Source organism: Leuresthes tenuis, unplaced genomic scaffold (genome assembly GCF_036924035.1).
Source record: "Leuresthes tenuis unplaced genomic scaffold, fLeuTen1.0.hap1 SCAF_17, whole genome shotgun sequence".
Classification (NCBI taxonomy): domain Eukaryota; kingdom Metazoa; phylum Chordata; class Actinopteri; order Atheriniformes; family Atherinopsidae; genus Leuresthes; species Leuresthes tenuis.
Window position 1 is genome coordinate 15,279,136 of NW_027325371.1, and position 20,107 is coordinate 15,299,242.

Below are 20,107 nucleotides of genomic sequence, written 5' to 3' on the forward strand. Positions count from 1 at the left end.
CATCAACAGTAACTGAGTATTACAAGGTGATTACAACAGTACAACTAAGCCTGCCGTCAAAGGCTTGTTCTACTTGTAATAATATGAACGACCCCCTCGCTGCCATTGGTCCGCTACTTACAGATTCGCGGTGAAATGTACACTATTGGTGAATAGGAACTAAAAACATTCACGGACACACACACCCTTCTCGTTAATATTGATGAAGTCTTGGCTAGTCTTAATAAATGGCTTGACTGCAAAGTAACAGGTTTTGAATGACCGTGTTTTTATCGTTAATATTTGCTCATGTGAGGAAGGACGGCTGTTTGCTTCGTTATCCGCAGTGCAGCTATTACTAGTTAACAAACGTAGAGCTCGCCGACAGCGTGTGTATCCGTGTTGTCAACCGTCATCACAACAATTAGCACCGCCAGAAATTCACTATTCCAAAGTTGGTGTGGAAATGGCATCGATAGCAGCGGCACATGATCCAGGCTTAACCCCAGGCTCCGTACCGCTGGCTGACGCGTTAGTCCCGGCGAGTATATTTGCTCCAGACCGAGGAGGATGTGGGGACGACGCCGGGGACGAGAGCTTCGAGGAGGGGGACATGGTCAATGGCGAGCCCGAGGATCGTGGGATGGACTGCAGCAACAAGGTACATGTAGGCCTTGCTATCCAGTAGCGCTGCCAAGCTAACGCTCGCGAGCTGCTCCTCTGAATGAATGAATGAATGAATGAAAATACGAGTGCGTCTCTTACATGCTACTATGTATTTATTCAACATTGCATGGCAGACAACTCTGTGGCCATTGAGAACAATTCGTGCCATACTGTACAGCCACTCTGTGGCCTCGGGCTGCATTTGCTGACGTTTACTGCGTTAAACAGTTAGCTTATCCGTGGCTAAAGCTAGTCCCAGCTGACGCTTTAGCTCTGTATCTAAAACAGCGCTAAAGTCAGTTGCACATGGAAGCACTTTGCGCCATATGCTACCCCATCACGTGTAACAGTATATAGTGACCACGGCAAAACTAACTGCTTTTGTAGAGCATAAATATCGTCTGTCAGAGCCTGTTAAGGTCCACTTAAAAACGCACAAGCTGATTAAATTAAACAAGATACAGGGTTCAGGTTGTCCTGCTGAGCCACTACCAGCAGCATCAGGCTGCGGACTCCTGATCAGCTGAAAGTTGCTATTAGGTACTTAAAACCCCTTAAATGGCCACGAGTTTCGTCATGATGTAACCCTGAATGTCGGAATGTAAGAGAGGCAGCATGTCCCATAAACAGATTGCACAGGGTTACATCAGGAAGGCAGCACCTTGTTGTGTTTTGTTTCCTGACAATATAACTAGTATGCATAACTTTATCAGCAAACATAAACTTTCAAGTACTTGTGTGACTTTTAAACGGCATAACTGTGCATAAACCTTGTCACAATAATAATGGCTCCAGATATAATTTTGTTGCACCATCAATTTAGTTCTAAATGCACATGTTTTAGCACATGTTGTCATAGTAGTTACTCCGTCATAACCAGGTTTTCCAGGGACACTTTTGTCTAGATAGTCTTGATGAGTCTAATTATCTCCAAAGAAATATTGACCTTATTGGAATTGAATTAACTCTTTTTTTTTAAGTTATATGAAACAGTGTAACGTACTCTCAGAGTTACAGCATTAAGTGGTGAGAGCCATGCTTTGCACTTATTTTGCGAGAAAAAAAAGTGGTTTAATCTTAGTTCACATCCCAAAGCAGTTTTAACTATAATACTTTCTTGGCATATGGAGGGCTTTTGCTCCACATCAGAAGGATAAATAACGGAAACGAAACTCAGGAGACTCAGGATATTAGTGTTAATAAGTAACATTGAGGTATTCCATGGGAAGAGAGACAGCTGCTTATGTAGGAGCAGCTTTTGAACTCGCCATTCTCTTGTACTTTTTCCTCTGGCCTGTGTTTGGATATGAAAACTGTCCTCGGTGAACAACATATGTCCTGACAGAATAAGGCTTTGGACGAGTCATTGTCTCTTGTGAAAGCAACACACCTGTTTAAATCTCACCCTAACTAAATAGTCAGTGTTTTCTCTTTGTGTTCTTTACTCTCTGAAACCCAACAGCTGGCCCTTGTTAGCCCAAACGGAGAGCAGTATGACTCGTTACTCCGGCAGCTCCGAGACAGGATGGAAGAGGGCTGTGGAGAGACCATCTACGTGATTGGGATGGGCTCTGGTAAGAAACACACAGCTCTCCTGTCAGTCTAATCACTATGTGCAGGTGCAACACAGGGATTGTTCTCCTTCTCGGTAGATGGCGGTGACTGGGGTCTGGATGAGAAAGATATGGAGGCCTCGGTAGCCACGGTGCGCTCACTGTGTGAGCAGCTGGACGCTGACCTTATCTCTTTAAGAGACCGCAGTGAGGCTGCTGGGTTGGTGCGCGACTACCTGATTCGGAGGCGTGTGGGTGAGCTGGACTTCCTGGAGGTCAGGTCAGTTGTGAAGTGAACGCAGTTAAAGCTGAATTTCATTCATGGTGCCAGAGTTTTCACAAGGTCTCCAAATGGCTTAAAAACTTTGTTCCAAGGTTAGCGGGCCCTCACATTTTGTCTGAGTTTGATCATCAGGAGCATTCAATTTCTTTTTCGCCCCCCTCGTAGTGCTTTTGAAATGACATTTTGGTGCTCTTGTGTCTCTCAGGGTTGCAGTGGTGGGGAATGTGGATGCTGGTAAAAGCACTCTGCTGGGAGTGTTGACACATGGTGAGCTGGACAATGGCAGGGGCTTTGCCCGCCAGAAACTTTTCAGACACAAGCATGAGATGGAGAGTGGCAGGACCAGCAGTGTGGGCAACGACATCCTGGGGTTTGACCAGGAGGGGCAGGTGAGGGGTAGACAGATGGCAGAGAGGGGAGGTCTTTTGAGTTACCACGCTCATGAAAGAATTGCAATTCTTGCAGGTTAAACATTGTTAATGTTGGTTCCTGTGATGTTTTTTTTGTTTTTTTTTTGCTGTACAATGAAGTGCTGGAAAAGTGACGTAGGTATGGATCTATAGGCGCTAAAAAAGGGAGAGTTGTATATAACAAGAAGGATATTGAAAAAGGCAAGTTAATGAAAGAAAGTATTAGAGCTTACATTCATATGGCCTGTAGGGTGTAATAGATGAAGTGATATGAAGATGGTCATAAGCGTAATCTTATTAACTACCCTTGAATAGTTAAACATTTGCTCATTATTTGCCATATGTTCATATGTTATCTGCATGCGGTTTATGGAAAGCCTCCTGTCTGTGCCCAGGTGGTGAACAAACCAGACAGTCATGGAGGAAGCCTGGACTGGACCAAAATCTGCGAGAAGTCCTCCAAAGTCATTACCTTCATAGACTTGGCAGGCCATGAGAAATACCTCAAGACCACTGTGTTTGGGATGACTGGACACCTTCCTGACTTCTGCATGCTCATGGTCAGAAAGAGGGAGTGTTTGAAAGGACGCCCCTTATCCATTGTCCAGAATGTAGGAAAAAAAACAACATACATGATGATTCATTTTTCTCTGTCCCCTACCTCTCCAGGTGGGGAGTAATGCAGGTATCGTGGGGATGACCAAAGAGCATCTGGGTCTGGCTCTAGCTCTGAATGTACCCGTGTTTGTAGTCGTAACCAAGATTGACATGTGTCCAGCCAACATTCTGCAAGGTTATCCACAGCATTCAGTAGACGCTGCTGCTTTTCTTTTTGTCCCTGAACAAAACTGTACGGGACAGACGTAGATGCTAGAATTCTCACCGTTCTTGCCTTCTGCCTCATAGAGACTTTGAAGCTGCTCCAGAGGTTACTGAAGTCCCCGGGCTGCAGAAAGATTCCCGTCCTGGTACAGAACAAGGACGACGTCATAGTTGCCGCTTCAAACTTCAGTTCAGAGAGGTGCTGAGTCTGCGCGGGCCACATGTGGAGTTAGAAGGGAAGTGCTTTAATGTAACGTGTGCGTTGTGTCCCTCCAGGATGTGCCCCATCTTTCAGATCTCCAATGTGACTGGAGAGAACATGGACCTGCTGAAGATGTTCCTCAACCTGCTCTCCTCCAGGACATCCTACAGGGACGATCAGCCCGCTGAATTTCAGATAGATGACACCTACTCTGTACCGGTACTCCGAGCACTGACAAACTCCCATCACTACATTCATTATGTTCATTTTACTGTGGAAAATCCAACACAAATCTCCCCCACCCGATGTCTCAGGGAGTGGGAACTGTGGTGTCAGGGACTACTTTACGGGGGCTCATACGCCTAAACGATACCATGCTGCTGGGACCGGATCCTCTTGGGAGCTTCATCACCATCGCCGTTAAGTCAATTCACCGCAAAAGAATGCCTGTGAAGGAGGTCAGAGGTGGCCAGACTGCCTCCTTTGCTCTCAAAAAGGTAGGTAGTGGAAAACGAAAATGGTTTGGAATTGTCAGTTTTTTTTCGGTTTTTTTTGTCATTATCGTCTTTAAAAAAAACCTCTGTCTTCTTGTCTTTGCTCTTGCTACGTCATGCCTCCTTTTTAAAGATCAAGCGCTCCTCCATAAGGAAAGGCATGGTGATGGTGTCTCCGCGGTTAAACCCTCAGGCAACTTGGGAGTTTGAGGCTGAGATCCTAGTATTGCATCATCCCACTACGATATCTCCCAGATACCAGGCCATGGGTGGGTAACACATGTATGGAGGGTAAAGTGGGGGGAAATGCATGATCTCCCAGAGTCAATATCAGGTTCTTTCTCGAGCTGTGTGCCGTGATTATGTTATATACATAGAAATACAGGACGGTGTCTTACTACTCTCACTCATTATCTTGCAGTTTCTCAGTAATCGAGTGTTCATTTTTTATTTACTCGCTGTTTGAGGTGCAGGATGTAGTCCTTCATCTTCCACCTGTTGTCTCTTGTCTCCCTCATGCACCCACTAGTCCACTGCGGGAGTATTAGGCAGACAGCCACCATCTTGTCCATGAACAGAGACTGCTTACGGACGGGGGACAAGGCTTCGGTCCATTTCCGCTTCATTAAAACCCCCGAGTATCTGCACTGCGACCAGAGGCTGGTGTTCAGGGAGGGGCGCACCAAGGCTGTGGGGACTATCACTAAGGTAGAAAAGCTGCAGTGCTTTGTAGAGGGTTAATGCTGGGATTTGGATTATCTGACGTGTCCCTTAAGGATCAAAGATTGGTCATTTCTGTTGAATGAAGTCTGTTCAGCGCAATAGAATACTAGGGGGGGGCTCTTTCCACATGGAAATTCATATTTACTGAAGCCTGAGCTCTATTTTTTGAGCATATTAACGATAGAGATCACCTTCAAGACGTGAATTATTCCCATGTACTGGCGTTCTTTGCAGCTGTTGCAGTCCACCAATAACATGCCATCAAACTCCAAACCCCCTCAAATCAAAATGCAGTCCACGAAAAAGATGCCACTCCGAAAAGAGGACGGCACAGTGGCAGCCGGCGACGACGCGGCGACGATAGCACAGTCCGCAGGCTCAAACGCCTCACAACTGGTGAGTCAGTAAAGACGTTAAAAGCATATTACATGGGATGTCAGCGTCTACCGGGAAGCGCTTTTCCTTGTGTTTCTTTGGATCTCTCTCACTGAATTGTATTGTCAGTATTGGTTATCCTGCTCCAACTTTCTAACGTCCAGGCTGTCCCTTTTGTTTCGTCCCAACGCATCGTCTTATCCAACCTGTGCCTTCCTGTCTCCATGTTGTTCTGTCCCACATTCAAACTTTTCCCACACCGCATCACTCCATTCCCTCTTTCCCTCTCCTTTGCTTGCGTGGCTGGCTTCCAAAGGGAGAGGGAGATGATGACCCTCAAATAAAGGAGGGCAACAAAGAGAACAAGGTAAAATGTGTCGGTGAACTATGAACAAGGACAATAGAGTGGAAACCACAGTAGATAGTTGAGTCAGATGCTCATTTTGAACTTTTAGTAAACGTAGGGGGCAGCTGGTATGAACACAGTTTTATTTTTAAAAAAAGTCAAATGCACACGAGCTTGTTGCTGTGCCTAATCTGATGTTTTGTGTTGTTTGTAGCCAAAGTCTGGAGGTGGTGGGCGGAGAAGGGGCGGCCAGAGGCACAAAGGAAAAGGCCAGAACAGCAGCAGCAACTCCACAGCAGCGCCCACCTCGTCGGGGATAGCAAACTGCTGAGCTGCTGTCATCGCGTCGCAAACCTCCCGCTCTTTGATTCCGCCGAGAGTCATTCCACAAAACCACGAAGGACAGCGATGTTTGGAGCAAGATAATCTTACTTCTCGCCTTTCTACACTAAGTCTTTTTTTCTTTTTTTTTTGGTGAAAGAGGGTCACCTCAAACCAAAAGCATAAAACATTTTATGCATTTTAATGTCAGCTGCCTTTAATATTGGAATGGTTTTGGTGATGTATAACAATGTCTTCTTCTTTTTTTTTTGTTTGGGGTTCACCTGGCACAGCATGAAAATTTATTTAATTTTATACATAGCAGTGAAACCAGTCCTCTTGCAGGAAAGAGGGAGGCTAAATATAAAAAAAAAAAAACAAGGGTCTGGCACCAACCTGAGCAGCTATAAGTTAAAACTCCCCGACGCATTCCCTTTGTATTTGCAATGATGAAACTGTTGTACTATTTATACTGCATATGTAAATGAGCCGTTAGCTGTCGTATTGATGGGGGAAAGCTGGCATTGTACAAACTGTATGCAAATCACACATGAATGTAGCAGAGGGCATTTAAAAAAAACAAAAAAACAAGTAGAATTCTAGATATATGGAAAGCTGTGGCTTTTTTTTTTCTTTAATTTATTTGGCATTCATGCAGAACATTTATTGTGGATGTTTGGAATCTTTATACATAATCCCACTTGCTCTTATAGATTCTGTAGTATCTGTCATGCTTCAGTTGTCAGTCCGTGTACCAAACCTTAGAATCAATCGTGTTCGTACACATTCAGCACATCGTCTGTCACGTAAGCTGTTGCACACGATGATGATGATGATGAGCTACTTGTTACTCTAATTACGCCACGTGTTATGGCCTGTTCCTGTTTGGTCGTTTTAAAAACACTGCTGCAAAAAGAGGACCATTAATAAAACACATTTTACTCAACTTTTCTTTAACCCGTGCTGCTTATACAGTATGTACCTTTTCCATGAAGTGTTAGAAGTCTCGTTTATTTTGTGTGAAAATATTCCAACTTGAAGGTAATCAAACAGGAGAAGGGGATAGGTTTTCAATACTTTTCTTGTAAAGTACACGTACATATCGAGGTTTAAGTTACACGGGTTACAGGCGGAAAATTGATCACCGCTGCCTGGATCATCTTTGAGCAGATACCAGGCTGGTCGTCTCTTCGACTGGAACAAATGCTCTTTTTTTTTTTTTTTTTGTTCCTACAAAGAGAAACACCAAGTAACTTCGATTTGTTGCGTTTTCTCTGTGAAAGAAAGTAACATACCAATGAGAGAAAAAAAACAAAAAAAAACTTAATTTAAAATTGTGAAAATCTAACTGGCTTGAAGGGGGAAATGACCATATGCAACCTGTCAGCCTGGAAGTAAAGGCTGCGCCACGTTCCACTTTGAACAGTTCGAGCAGAAATGGGAACAGCTCAGGTTCTGAAATCTAATGCGTTGCGAAACATTCAAGTTTCCCTTTTTTTGTGAGAGCACTTTGGAGAAAATAGGCTAAAGATCTGTTTGGAAATCAGTCAAACAAGACTCGTAAAGCATTACTTTAACTTGCAAAAGTACATTTAGTCACTAACAACCAATGTATTCATTTACAAAAAACAAAAGTAGGAAGTATAGATCATGTATATATATATATATATATATATAATTTTATGCAACACAAAAAGTATCTACTTTGTGTACATTATATCATACAAGTGCATATTTGCTACTGCTGTTAAGGTGGCACACATTGTTTCGAATCCCAATCTGAAAAGGCTTAACTCGGCATGTGCAACATTACAGTAAGTTAGCAGGAAATATTTTGGGATAACGAGGAAAGCGGCATTCCTCTCAAAAATAACTGACATCTTTACAGCCCAATGTTTAGGAAGGCTCCGTTTCGGTCTTAAAATTTGGGAATTCACAGAATTTGGAGCCATTTTAAAACACCTAGTGTTTCCCGGGGTGATCTAAATGTGCATGAAAAGGGTCTAATTCATGCACTAAAACAGCCGGAAAAGACAAAGTAGTGAGTTCTGCAGAAGAGCTTAATGTTGGGTTAGGGTCACAGTAATACAGACTATTCTGTACCACAATAGTGTTTCACTTGCGTATATTTATACATTTCTAACTCTGTAGTGAGAACTAATATGTCATAGGAAAAAAAAAAAGTATGCACCACAGTGTCCCCCGTGTGTCACCACATCCTGTATAAATCATCCGCACGTTACTGACGGCTTCGGTCACCATCTGGGTTGCTTCCAGTGCTCATCGCAGACATCAGTCTGACGTAGCCACTTCCATTGGCAGACAGTAGCGTCCCAAGTAATGATTTGCTGTTGAAATCAACAACTAAAGAGACCTCAAATATACACAGATACCAAGCACAATGTAACTTTTAGGCATTTCTGCTCCGTGCTCAGCCGTCGATGTCCCAGCTAAAGAGGTGATGTTTCACCAACATGTCCTGCACGCCCTCTTTCAGTGGCTTCTGCTCCTCCTGGAAACAAGATGAATATGTAAAAGTCAAAATTAACAACCCAACAGAAAGTAAGTGATTCTGAGCTTTCCTTTTAAAAACACTTAAAAAATAAAGTGGAAATATGGAAAGAGCCACTGTTTGCAGCAGGGTAAGAAAATCAAATCAAAGGGTATGTAAAGCTATCCAATGATAGTACTATGGAATTCACTGTCTCACATGACATGTTACCCAAGAGATCCCAACTAAAGAGATGATGCTGAATCAGCACATCCGCAACTACTTCCATCAGATTTCTGAAACAAAGTTTTTCTCGCCTGCCATCTACAAACAGGGCACAAATCCTTCTGCTCTGAGTTGGGGATGAAGGGAAGATCTTCTTAGCTCACCTCCTTCTTATCCGGCAGCTCGCAGTCTTGGGAGAGACTGAAGGCAAACTTAGACAGGACCCTGAGGACACATTGACACAATTGGTCATTAATAGTTTTTACTGATCAGGTCACACACTCAACAACGCAGCTTCCTTTATAGTTTTATTTTTGTCCTTGAAGCCCACTTTATGCATAAACTGACACGAGGGAATGCCATTTTAGTCAGTATTATGGGATGAGTCAGCCAGCAGGCAGGAGTACTCCACTTCAGGGGAAATATATGTCTGAATCTCACATTATTCATTTAATAGCACTTCTTAAATTATTGGTCTACACATTTTAGGGGACTTTTATTTTTTCATATTGGGAAACAAAGTTTCCCTAAAATAAACAAAATTAGCCAAGTAAACAATACCATTTATTTATAAGACTGTTTTAACTTTTGTTTGTTGTCAGGATTAATTCCACAGCCCCATTTATTCAATTGCTGGTGATAAAAAACATCCTTTCAGACGGTGGAGATGATACAGCACAGTAAACATTCAGCATTGCTGGGCCAGAATTCACAACATCAGTTCGTTGGGATGTTCTTACCTAAGCTCACACTTGATCTGGACCCATCCGGGACTACGAAGGAACGACCATGGATGATACCATTTTTCTACAGCAGCCATGCTGGAGCACAACACCTCCAACCATAGGTGCAGCACCTGCTCACTAGAATAACAGATATATTCAAAAAACAGATGTTTACACCTGATTTGAAACAATTTGCACAGATTTGGAAGATTACAAGCTTGTTTGTGTGTGCTGAGAACTCACTTGAGGCCAACGCAGATGAGAGACCTGAACTTTACGTCCATCTGAGCGTGCGCCGAGTCGTGGCTCATGTTGACTGACTGCACTGCCTGGAAACAGCAGACAGAGGGCGCTTGTTCACTTCCTTTTCCTTACCGCAGGCTTAATTTATAGACCACCTAAGCCTCATTAAACAGAAGCTCAGCAAAATAACTGAAAACGAATCATTAGATTTTTTTTTTTTTTAAACTATACCGATGGTGTTGACTCACTCTGTAAAGCAGCTCCTCTGGTGTTAGTACTTTCCCATCTTCATCTAACCTGTAAATCACAATGACTTAATAGGAATACTGGCAAACTGGAATTCAGATTTTAATGTGCAATTTTAATTTATATGATATGTTGCATCCACTGCAAATGAAAGCCTGAATCCTCTGCAGCACATAACAAAACTCACTCTTTGGTGAAAGCTAAACACCAATACTGCACGAGTCATTTACCTGTAGGTTTTGCACAGCACCAGTCTAGAGTAGACCGAGTTGAAGTCCCTCTCCACCTCCCTACTGGCAGCCTGAGAGGGAAGCAGAAGACCCAACGATACCATTTTCATTGAAATTCATGCAAATTATTGGTAAAATATGGTCTTATCATGAAAGAGACAAAAAATCTACCTCTTCTATGAATAACCATGGGTGACAGGGCCCACCCAGGATTGATGCTTTCTTAAGTCCATGCTGAAAGATGGCTTTCAGAGCTGGACACAGAGTGCCCCTGACCAGGTCCGTGACTGCCTCCGTCACAGAGTCATCACCTGCCAAAGAGTACTGGAGACAGACCAAGATGTGTGCGTCATCACCTATAACACTGTCACCATTAGCATTCAGTGCTACGTACAAACGGGACCGGACACTTAAAAGCTTTTGACCATGTTGAGCTAAAAACAGAAATCCGTCCATACCTCCTTGCTTCTTTCATCTAGAATCTCGACAAACTTTGCAGGAAACCAACCTGACACACACACACAGAGGGAGAGAAAATGACAGACTGCAGAAAACTCCCTCAATCATTGCTGAGATATCTAAACAAACGGCACACACCTCTAAGGCCGTTGAGCTCACCAACCCAACAGTGTTCATCCTTCTGTGAGACTATCTGACAGAGAAAGATAAAAACATCAGAGTGTGAGTCAGAGGCAGATGGGTACATGCTGTGTGTGTACAAAAATAGAAGCAATTAAACGCAGAGCTTTGCTCGCGAGTATCTCATCGTAAGCCATGACTCACGGTGATGATGTCATTCTTCCTGAAGCCCAGTTCATCGTCGTCATGACGCTCGAAGTCCAACAGTGCCTTAGCCCGTCTCCGTCGGTTACGAGACACCACGAGAAAGTTTTCATGATCCCGCTGGTGGCTCTCCATGGAGTAGTCTGGAGTCAGGTCCTACAGATAGAAGGGAAAGGCTCAGAAAGCCTGAAGAATCTGCAGTGGATCACAGTTTTTTTTTTTTTGCAACACATTTAGGGCTGCACAGTTGAGACTCTCTTCTCTCCTACTGGTTGATTCATATTTCACAAGCGGACATAAAACATTGCACTCACAGTGCTGGAGTGACGAGGGTCCAGACAGTGGAAGTGCTCTGCAGTGCGGGCTATAGCCTCTCGGAGGGCAGCCACCAACTCTGTCTGCTTAATGTTCTTGGATTTCAGGGCCTCTGCCTCATCCTCCCCAAACAGCAGAGAGGTAAGAGTGGATTTCCTGCGCAGGGACTGTCTCCTCACCACCTGAATATAGACAAACAAGGAGAAATTCTTTGCCTTTTCACACACACACCTCTTATATACACTTCTGTCCAAAGGACTTGACTCGAGTTTGCAAAGCTGAAACATGAACTTTTATTTAGTCTCTGAAAGACATTTCAATACATTAATGTTCCCAATACTACCACAACTAACCTTGTTGAGATTAGCGTTGAGTGCTGTGTTGTTTCCATTGTTGAGCTGTGCCTGTTCATTTAGGATATAGGCAAGGTGTTTGTGTCGGTGAGCTTCCAGAGTTTCCAGAGATAATGTCCCCGCTAGCCTCATCGCCTCCCCAAGAACTGTAGGCCCATCCCTCAGTTGACTTGGCAAGTCAGACAGAGTATTAAAAATGGAGGCAGAGTTCTCCGATGATACGAGCTCCTCTTCCTGGAGTCATGAAATAAAAAAAAAAACGAACAACAGCCCTTTTCACATATTGGTTGTAGCTTATCGGCAAAAAGGAGGACATGCTCTTTCACCCGCTGCTTTTCCTATAAGTAATTCAGACATGCCAGACAGAGGTGGCAGAGTGTTACATCGGTGTGTGTAAACATTGCTCGTTTTAGCCTCTGTGATTCTGCCGTGCTGCTCAGAGGAAAATCAGCAGCAACATTTGAATCCCTGGGGAATAAGTTTGTGCAGATATGTTCCAAGCCCTGGTAATCTATAGTATCTGTTGACACTAATGGCTTTAATTGCTCATCCTTAACTGAAAAAAAAAAAAAAAAAAAAACTGGTGGTGTGGTGCTGCTACCTTAATCTGGAGCATGCCCAGTGTGACCTGGAAAAGCACCAGCGAGCCTTGATAAAAGAGCAGATCCCAGATCCTCAGGAGCAAACGGATGTCCACCACACTGGCAAATGATGTCAGGAACCAGTGCAGGGTAATTAGCGACATTTCTGCACGCATGAGGAAAAAGGTGTTACTCTATCTGATACACATTTGATCAAATACAACATTTAATTCAGCAGAAGAAATTTACCAAAAAGGTTTCATCTTGTAATTGTCATTCTGTTTAATTATCATGTCATTTAAAAAGAAAGAAAAAAAGTGTCAAATATCCCCGTTGCCTCTCTGATACGGTGCACCACAGTTATTATTCTTGCCTATGTCGTGCTCCTGGAGAAGGCGGTCAAGGGCTGGCAGGTACTGAACAATGAGTTGTCGAAGAACTCTCTGGTCTGTTTGGACCCCCAACAGAGTGGAGGAGAAATAGGATGGAGGGAGGAGGTCTTCGATTAGGGCACACATCATCCACAGAGCATCCTCCTCCTCAAGAAAGAGCAGCAGGCAGGATATGACCTGAATTGATATGTGTGTAGAAAAAAAACAAAACACAATTAAGCTCAATGGATGAGAAGTCAAAATGAAAAAAGAACTGCAAATACCGCAAAGCACCTGGTGACACCTTCATCACTCTGACAAGTGCGCAGTGTAAATAAGGACGTTTTTTTTACTCTGTGCTGAAGCAACAAACGTGTGTAAAGCAGCTGTGGTCTCACCATGCCAGTGCCCTGACAGTATCCGATGTCAGGGTAGAGCCAGGCGAGGCCCCTCAGGACCCGTCTCAGTCTCGGTACCCCGACACTGGTCAAACTACTGAAACAGGCGTTGGTGGGCATAGTCCGTAACAGGTCCTTTTCTATCTGAGGGGCAGAAGTCGAGAAAGGACCAACAAATTATCATCTCAACTGTGACAGAATCTTCTCAGACCTAAGAGCATACATTTATACAGCAATAGCAGTGCTTGACCCCTTATCTAATTATCTTCAAACAAAGTATTTTACTCCAATTAGGCTATACTCTTTGTACCTCAACTTCAACACAATCTGAAATCTTGTACCTGTTTAGCTGTCGTGGTGTCATCATTAGAGCTGTTCTTGACGATTTCTTTGTAAGAGATCTCTGAGGTCCTCTTCTTTTGCAATGCACCAGACAGACGCATCCATAGCTAAAAGATGAAACACCTTTAGAGCACATATTTGGTCCTCGAAGAGAGAAGATTTCCTTCTTGGTTAAATCTAACGGCATCTGTTCAGCCAACACTGTTCTTTATTTAACGGTGTCCCACCGTTAATCAATGCCACAAGCGGTTCCTCACTGCTGAGAAAGTCCACTTACCTGTGGCCTCATGCTGTGAGGTATGCCGCCGAGCACCAAGGATCGAAGACGCTCCGAGCGCGGAAGGACGGCATCGATGAGATCCCAGGTCAGGTCACCTACTGCATGATTGTGGGTGAACTCCAGGTGGGCTTGCCAGCGCAGCCGCTGCTGAGGGTCTTCACGCTGTGGTGAGCCATCGGTGCCCAGCCAGGACCTGGGCTCAACACCATCTGAGGGAGGAAAGAGTAATAGATCCAGATTTAGGCTTAGTAAAGGACACGTAACAAAGATCAACACAGAAATTATAGCATGAGAGAGACATGTGAAGGACAATGACGAATAAAAAAAGAAGAAACTCCTGAATGGATGGCAAACATGAACATCTCCTGTGTGTTCATGGTAACTATTAAGCAAAAGTAACGATGGAAAATACTGGACAATTGAAGCAGACAAAGGTTTAAATCTAAATCACTACATTACAGCATTACGAGTGCTATGAAACTGATAACAAAAGTGGCACTGAATGATATTTTTATTCATCAGCATTAGAAGAAGAAACAAATGCAGATATCACATGGGTTCCATCAGTGAAGATAATGTAGTCAATATACCCAGATACAAAGACTTCATTCTTCTTGACTCAGATTGAAGAATTGAATCAGTGTCTTTTTTTCTTTTCTTTTTTTGAGTGAATATTGAGCAAAAATTACCCTCAGTCTCTACTCTGAAGCCAAACTCATCAAACTGCAGTTCGGCCTGCTCTGATGGATCTTTCTGTGGAGACAAAAAGCAGTGACTTATTTCATTAGCGCGCATCTCACAGTGGGAAAGATGTCTGAATAAACACTTTGAAGCCTCAAATTCACAATTTCGGCAGTTGTTATTTTGACATTTGCAAGCAAGCGATGGATCTGACTGAGAACTGAGGAAGCAGAGCACAGCCATAGGCTAGTGATTTGTTTATCACAAGGTAACTCAGCCCAGAATAATGTTCTATTTCACGCTAAATTACAAGAAAAGCATCATACTTGATTTAAAAAAAGACTTGAAACTACAAACTAAGATCATAAACTCATTAATAATTCTTAAAATGTTAATATATATATTGCCTGTGAAACCAAGAGTGATTCATCAGAATGTTTCTTCTCTCTTTTTTTTATTTTTTTTAAATCAATTTCTGTATTTTATACATTTTTTGTGTCACCTGTTGGCCGTTAGGAGGGATGGAAGCTAACAGTACTTCTTTACTGGTTTCATTTTTCCGTCATGGAGGCTCTGTGTATTTTCCTTTATGTGGTTTAATGATTTTTTTGGGGCAGATGTGTTGCCGATTGTCATCTGCTGTTTTGTTTAGCTGTCAGATTCTTACTTGGTGGTACTTTGCTAAAATTTCCTGAGGCCACATGCTCGGGGTGAGAGCAGAAAATGGTCCGCCAGGAGCTGGTGTGTAGGTACCTGACACAGAGGGAGAAAAACAACATCTTTACTCGAATATATATAGAAAAATTAAATTAAAAAAATCAAGTAAAAGAGGGGAAAAAGCCTTGCACACAACATACGCAAAGATGCACATTTTATCATTCAGTTTAAAAATCAATATGAACTCATTACCAGACATTTTGATGACTGAGTGAACGGCTGCGATATGGAGAGACTTCAGTCACTCTGCAGAAAGCACATCAGCTGAGAGCAACTCTGTAGAAAGACAGAGAAAAAGAACATTTCCCGATTACATTTTTGGATCACGCCAAGAGCTTAAAGATGACTCCCAGTATGTTCCAGGTGTGTGAACAGAAGCACGTTGCACTATACCGAGAATAAAAACGCGTTTAGAATTGCAATCGAATTAATCTTCGAGTTAATCTGCATTGACAGCCTGGTTTGTTTAACGGCTGAAAGTCACACGCAGTATTGTTCGTGTTGTCGCTCAAATTCATTATCTTCTTTCTCCTAAACTCTGAACACTGTCCCTAAAATAAATAAATAATAATTAAAAAAATACACCAGTACCTTCTCAATGAAGAAAGTGCATCCAGCTTCAAAACCAACAATCATGCAAGTAGAAAATGCTCCTTCCTCCAGCGGCAGATTCAGAGCTTCTGCGTCATCATATTAAGCGAGGAGAAAGGAAACGTACTGACAGAGAAAGGATGCCTTTGTTTCTTCTCGTGATGATAAAACTTACCAGAGAATAATAATCTACTTTAATTCTGTTTGCGAATGAGCTCTATTTTTACAGAGAACATGTCTCTTCCACATAAAGCGAGGATTGTAATGCAACCACAAAAAATAAAAAAAAGAACCTACATGTGGTCTTAATTCAATTTATTGGACAATTATTTCCTCAATGAGAATTCTCTAGTTAAAGAAAACTACTCTTGCATGATCAGTCTGCACTGCAAGTGCTCCACGTGAACAGATTTTAAAACCTTAGATGCATAACGCACACAACAAATCAACTGCTGCACAAAAAGGTCTCGAGAGCACCAACTGCCACTTTACAGCGATAAGTTCTTGGCAAGACCAAAAATCCCAGAGGTTTCAGTTCCTCCCAATCAAACACGAACACCTCGTCGTCACAGAAACAATCACACTTGAATAAAGTGAGAGTGAGAATGAAAAAGAATAAACAGTGTGAGAGGGAACACCGTCTGAAATGTAGGCACTGACTAAGCGCTCACCAACAGACACGAGTAGTCACAACAGCAGTATGAGTGGAACCGGGAAAAGAGGCTCACCACCATGCAAACACCCTGCCAAAATGATTAATTCCAGCAGCAGGCTTGCAGCATTTCAAGGGGGATTTAGGACTTAAGAGAGATGAGAAATCAATTTGAGGTCGGAAGGATGGCCAAGTGCTTTCAGGGAAGCTCTGTGTGAAAATCGGGGGAGTGCTGGGATTTTTAAAGCAACTTCCTTAAAAGAATATTCACGGTTAGATCACGAGCCAAGAGCGCCCAACATCATCAGAAGCCCTCTGACGAAGCGCTGCACATACTGACAGTCGACCTGTGAATACCACAGGAAAAAGGAAGTGCCAGGTTAGAGATTCCTCGTCTCAGAGTGAAATCAGGATATGTTGCTTACCGCTGATAGCGAGACAAAATATGAAACAATTCAGGTCTTTACCCAGAGCACGCATCTGAAGCTCTCTGGCATAAAGCATGCCATCTCTTATAAAGTTGTTTCTGACTTTATATGAAGAAAACCAACGGTCAAGGACTTTTAAATTTGACATGGTGATGTACAGAATATTGTACGACAGAAAAAAACCGAAAGCATTCACATGTGTGCATTAAAACTCCAGTTTTTTTTGCCTTTAACTAGTCCCTCAGGTTAAAAGTTCAACATCACACAGATTTATTACAAAGTGATGCATGGTTTTAATGACACATTATCAAATCATAAATGCCACAATGCTTTTAAGTCAACTTGCGGCAGCCACTAATGCAAACCTCGGACCCACCAATCCACTTCACTTTCAGTTTAAGCCGGTTCACTTTTTAGAAGGACAACGACATCAAGACAAACATAAGAACATCTTCTCCACTTTAGAGGTGTGGCCGTGCTCACCTACTGTTTGCACATAGTGGTCAACACCCTGCAGCACCAAGAGCATTGACATCCTGCTCTACAGACAAGGGTGTGCACTGAAACACTCCTCCTTTCTTGTTTCCACAGCATAGAAAGGGAGTTTGTGATGCCCTGAAAGCTCGTCCAAACCACAACTGACCCTCTCTTCGCCATTTAAACACACTTTGAGTTTTTCCCCCACAGTAACCATAATATCGGTGACTCATTTCCCTCACACATACACACACAAAAAGCCACACGTCACCCACTCTGTCCCATCCCCCTCTTCTCTCAAGCTCAAGGAAATAGGAAAGTATTGTACGTCTCCCTAAATCATCTCCTCTCCAGAAAATGTTAATATCATTATACAGGTAGAATTCAATAACATGCATATCATTCTGATCTAATTGCAGAAGAGCTTTTTTTTTTTTTTTTAAATCAACATGCCATATGAACACAGACACTAGACAACAAGTGTCATCTTGTCATTTCTAGGTATAACTGCCTAAAAACATAGCAGTGGAAGACATTTTCGCTGCTGTACTACTAATATTATTATTATTATCATTATTATCAGTAGTAGTAGTATTACTTCATTAATATAGATCATAGCTTGATTTAACATTGTGGCTTTCTGAAAAGCTAACCGACTAATGTGATGCAAATTATATGTGATATGAGGCTTTAAGTATTCCGTGTACATTTGTGTATGCAAAACATAATGTTTCACTGTCGCTAAAGTAACGTTACGTCAAGCCACGGCTGACGTCGAGTGATGTACGACAACACAGCAATGACTTTTTCACTACAGCATATTTGGTCCAGTTGGTTTGTATCCATTTACAAATGACAAACGCTAAATAAAACACGCAGCGGGAAAAAAAAGAAGACAAACCTAGGCCTTGCACTGACTAAAATTTCAAAAACATCGCAAAGACAAGCGTTCATGTGTCCATTCTTCCTTGTCAGCTGTTAGCCATACGTGCTACATTTAGCCTTCAGCTAACAGTTGCATTGAATGGTTTGACACAACATTACTCACGTAACTTACCGTGACATTATTCAAGTGAAAGCACAAGAGTCTGGTTTCTGGTGAAGGTGCCTTTTGTCGTTGGGAATCGTAAACACCATATGTTATGCCATTACTCGCCTTGCATTAGTGATTTCCCTATGTTGTGCACCTGCTAGAGCCGACGTGTAGCTCCGGCATATTCATTCGCACGTAAGATTTTTTTCCCCGTTCCTTTTCCATTCCAAGAAGTAGATCCAAAACCCGGAACTACATCTCCTAGTAGAATAGATCCCTCCGCGTGGACTATGTGACGCAGGCCCTTAAGGCTAAACGTTGTTCCATTCATTCGTTTTTGTATGAAACCTCATTCATTCACAGAAGTCACACATTATAGGTGAACCGGTTGGTAAATCTGACTTCGTATCAATGATTGCAGCTTATGTTCAACATCTAGTTGACATTCTTTACATCCACTCATTGGCTTAGGTGTTTTTCTTTGATTATCTTTATGTTCCACATTTTTCAAACCTATAGGGGGGACCATAATTGATAGGAGCTGAAACAAAAGGGATTGAGGGAGGATCATGATTTTTATGGTGTCTGGCATTGTCTTTCACCGGTTCAGATATTTGTCAATAAAGTTTATGGTCCAATAACTTGTGTCAGAGATTTCTGGAATAGTTTTTTATTATTATTATTATTATTATTATTATTATTATTATTATTATTATTATTATTATTATTATTATTATTATTATTATTATTATTATTATTATTATTATTATTATTTCAGCATGTGTTTGATCTTGATTTTTACCACTGACTTTGAATTTGGTAACTGGATTTATACGATTTGATGGAAGAAAACAGCAAATGGAAGGAAAAATTTAATTTTTGTGACTGTAATTATTGATAAGACATTGCTGTCCACGTCCGTGAACAAAGTTCTGACATTTTGTGGAGGAAGCATCAATAACACTTAAAATTCCTTCATATACCTAATGGCTCATGAGAAGATGAGCTATGCTGAGGTCAAATCTTTAACAGTGAGTCAGCTTCATCCCAAGTGTGGTTGTTCGGCTTTATGACACAGAAATGTCACAAGTGAATTCTCTTCACACTGACACACTTCTCAAACATGCCTACATAGTTCAACCAGTTTTACGAAAATCTTAAAGAAAAATCATGCAATACAACAATAAAAGTTTCATTCTCCCTCACACATCCACTGATATGGAACAATGGATTATCACAGATGATTAGATAACAAAAAGAGTGGTGGAAAAAACAGTCAAAGGTTAATTAATTGAAATTTTCTTTCCATGTTGACCAAGGTTATTCTAGTTTATTTTTATTATAGTTTATTTTTACTAGTAGTTTATTTTACAAACAGGGTTATTTCCACCTGCCCTAAGTCGAGGAAAATGATTGCTGTTTAATCATGATGTAAGGTTCTGTTTTGTTAACAATGATATGGTATCTGTTTTTGCTCTTCAGCCATGATTTTTAAAATTTTTTTTATTTTTATTTATATATATCGTGGTACCTCTTTTTACACAAATGAAAATATGTTGATTTTCTTTCTATGTCTTTCTTTAGAGGGATCTTTTTAATTATCTTGTGTCACAAGATAGATGTTTTATCAGTGATAATTAAAAAAAACATCAGCAAAAAGAAAAAAAATCCACAATGAACGTATAATACATTTTGTCGGTTTAACTAGTTCAAAACGCATTATGGTAAGTATGAGAATTCCATTTGGTTGTGTGTATTAATTGTGATGAAT

General features: G+C 41.8%; 2 protein-coding genes across 3 annotated transcripts; one reads left to right on the forward strand and one right to left on the reverse strand.

Annotated features, from left to right (window-relative positions):
• Positions 1-182: 182 nt before the first annotated feature.
• Positions 183-7,120, forward strand: gtpbp1 (GTP binding protein 1). 2 transcript variants are annotated; one of them, XM_072368986.1, is made up of 14 exons: positions 183-640; positions 2,108-2,219; positions 2,298-2,478; positions 2,687-2,870; positions 3,287-3,451; positions 3,561-3,684; positions 3,798-3,912; positions 3,990-4,134; positions 4,230-4,412; positions 4,543-4,678; positions 4,939-5,117; positions 5,367-5,528; positions 5,824-5,874; positions 6,068-7,120. In XM_072368986.1, exons 1-14 carry the CDS (start codon positions 446-448, stop codon positions 6,182-6,184), a joined length of 2,049 nt encoding a protein of 682 aa, XP_072225087.1. In that variant the 5' UTR covers positions 183-445; the 3' UTR covers positions 6,185-7,120. The 2 variants fall into 2 exon arrangements, with proteins under 2 accessions (XP_072225087.1, XP_072225088.1); XM_072368987.1 differs by lacking the exon at positions 5,824-5,874.
• A 77-nt stretch (positions 7,121-7,197) lies between these two features.
• On the reverse strand, positions 7,198-18,541 carry sgsm3 (small G protein signaling modulator 3). The gene is made up of 21 exons (XM_072368985.1): positions 18,361-18,541; positions 15,348-15,431; positions 15,106-15,191; positions 14,447-14,510; positions 13,755-13,966; positions 13,477-13,584; positions 13,136-13,279; positions 12,740-12,935; positions 12,387-12,532; positions 11,786-12,019; positions 11,432-11,614; positions 11,118-11,273; positions 10,932-10,986; positions 10,793-10,842; positions 10,506-10,658; positions 10,335-10,405; positions 10,107-10,155; positions 9,859-9,944; positions 9,631-9,753; positions 9,055-9,115; positions 7,198-8,686 (listed from the first exon to the last, which is right to left on the reverse strand). Exons 2-21 carry the CDS (start codon positions 15,352-15,354, stop codon positions 8,606-8,608), a joined length of 2,265 nt encoding a protein of 754 aa, XP_072225086.1. The 5' UTR covers positions 15,355-15,431; positions 18,361-18,541; the 3' UTR covers positions 7,198-8,605.
• Between the last annotated feature and the right edge of the window lie 1,566 nt (positions 18,542-20,107).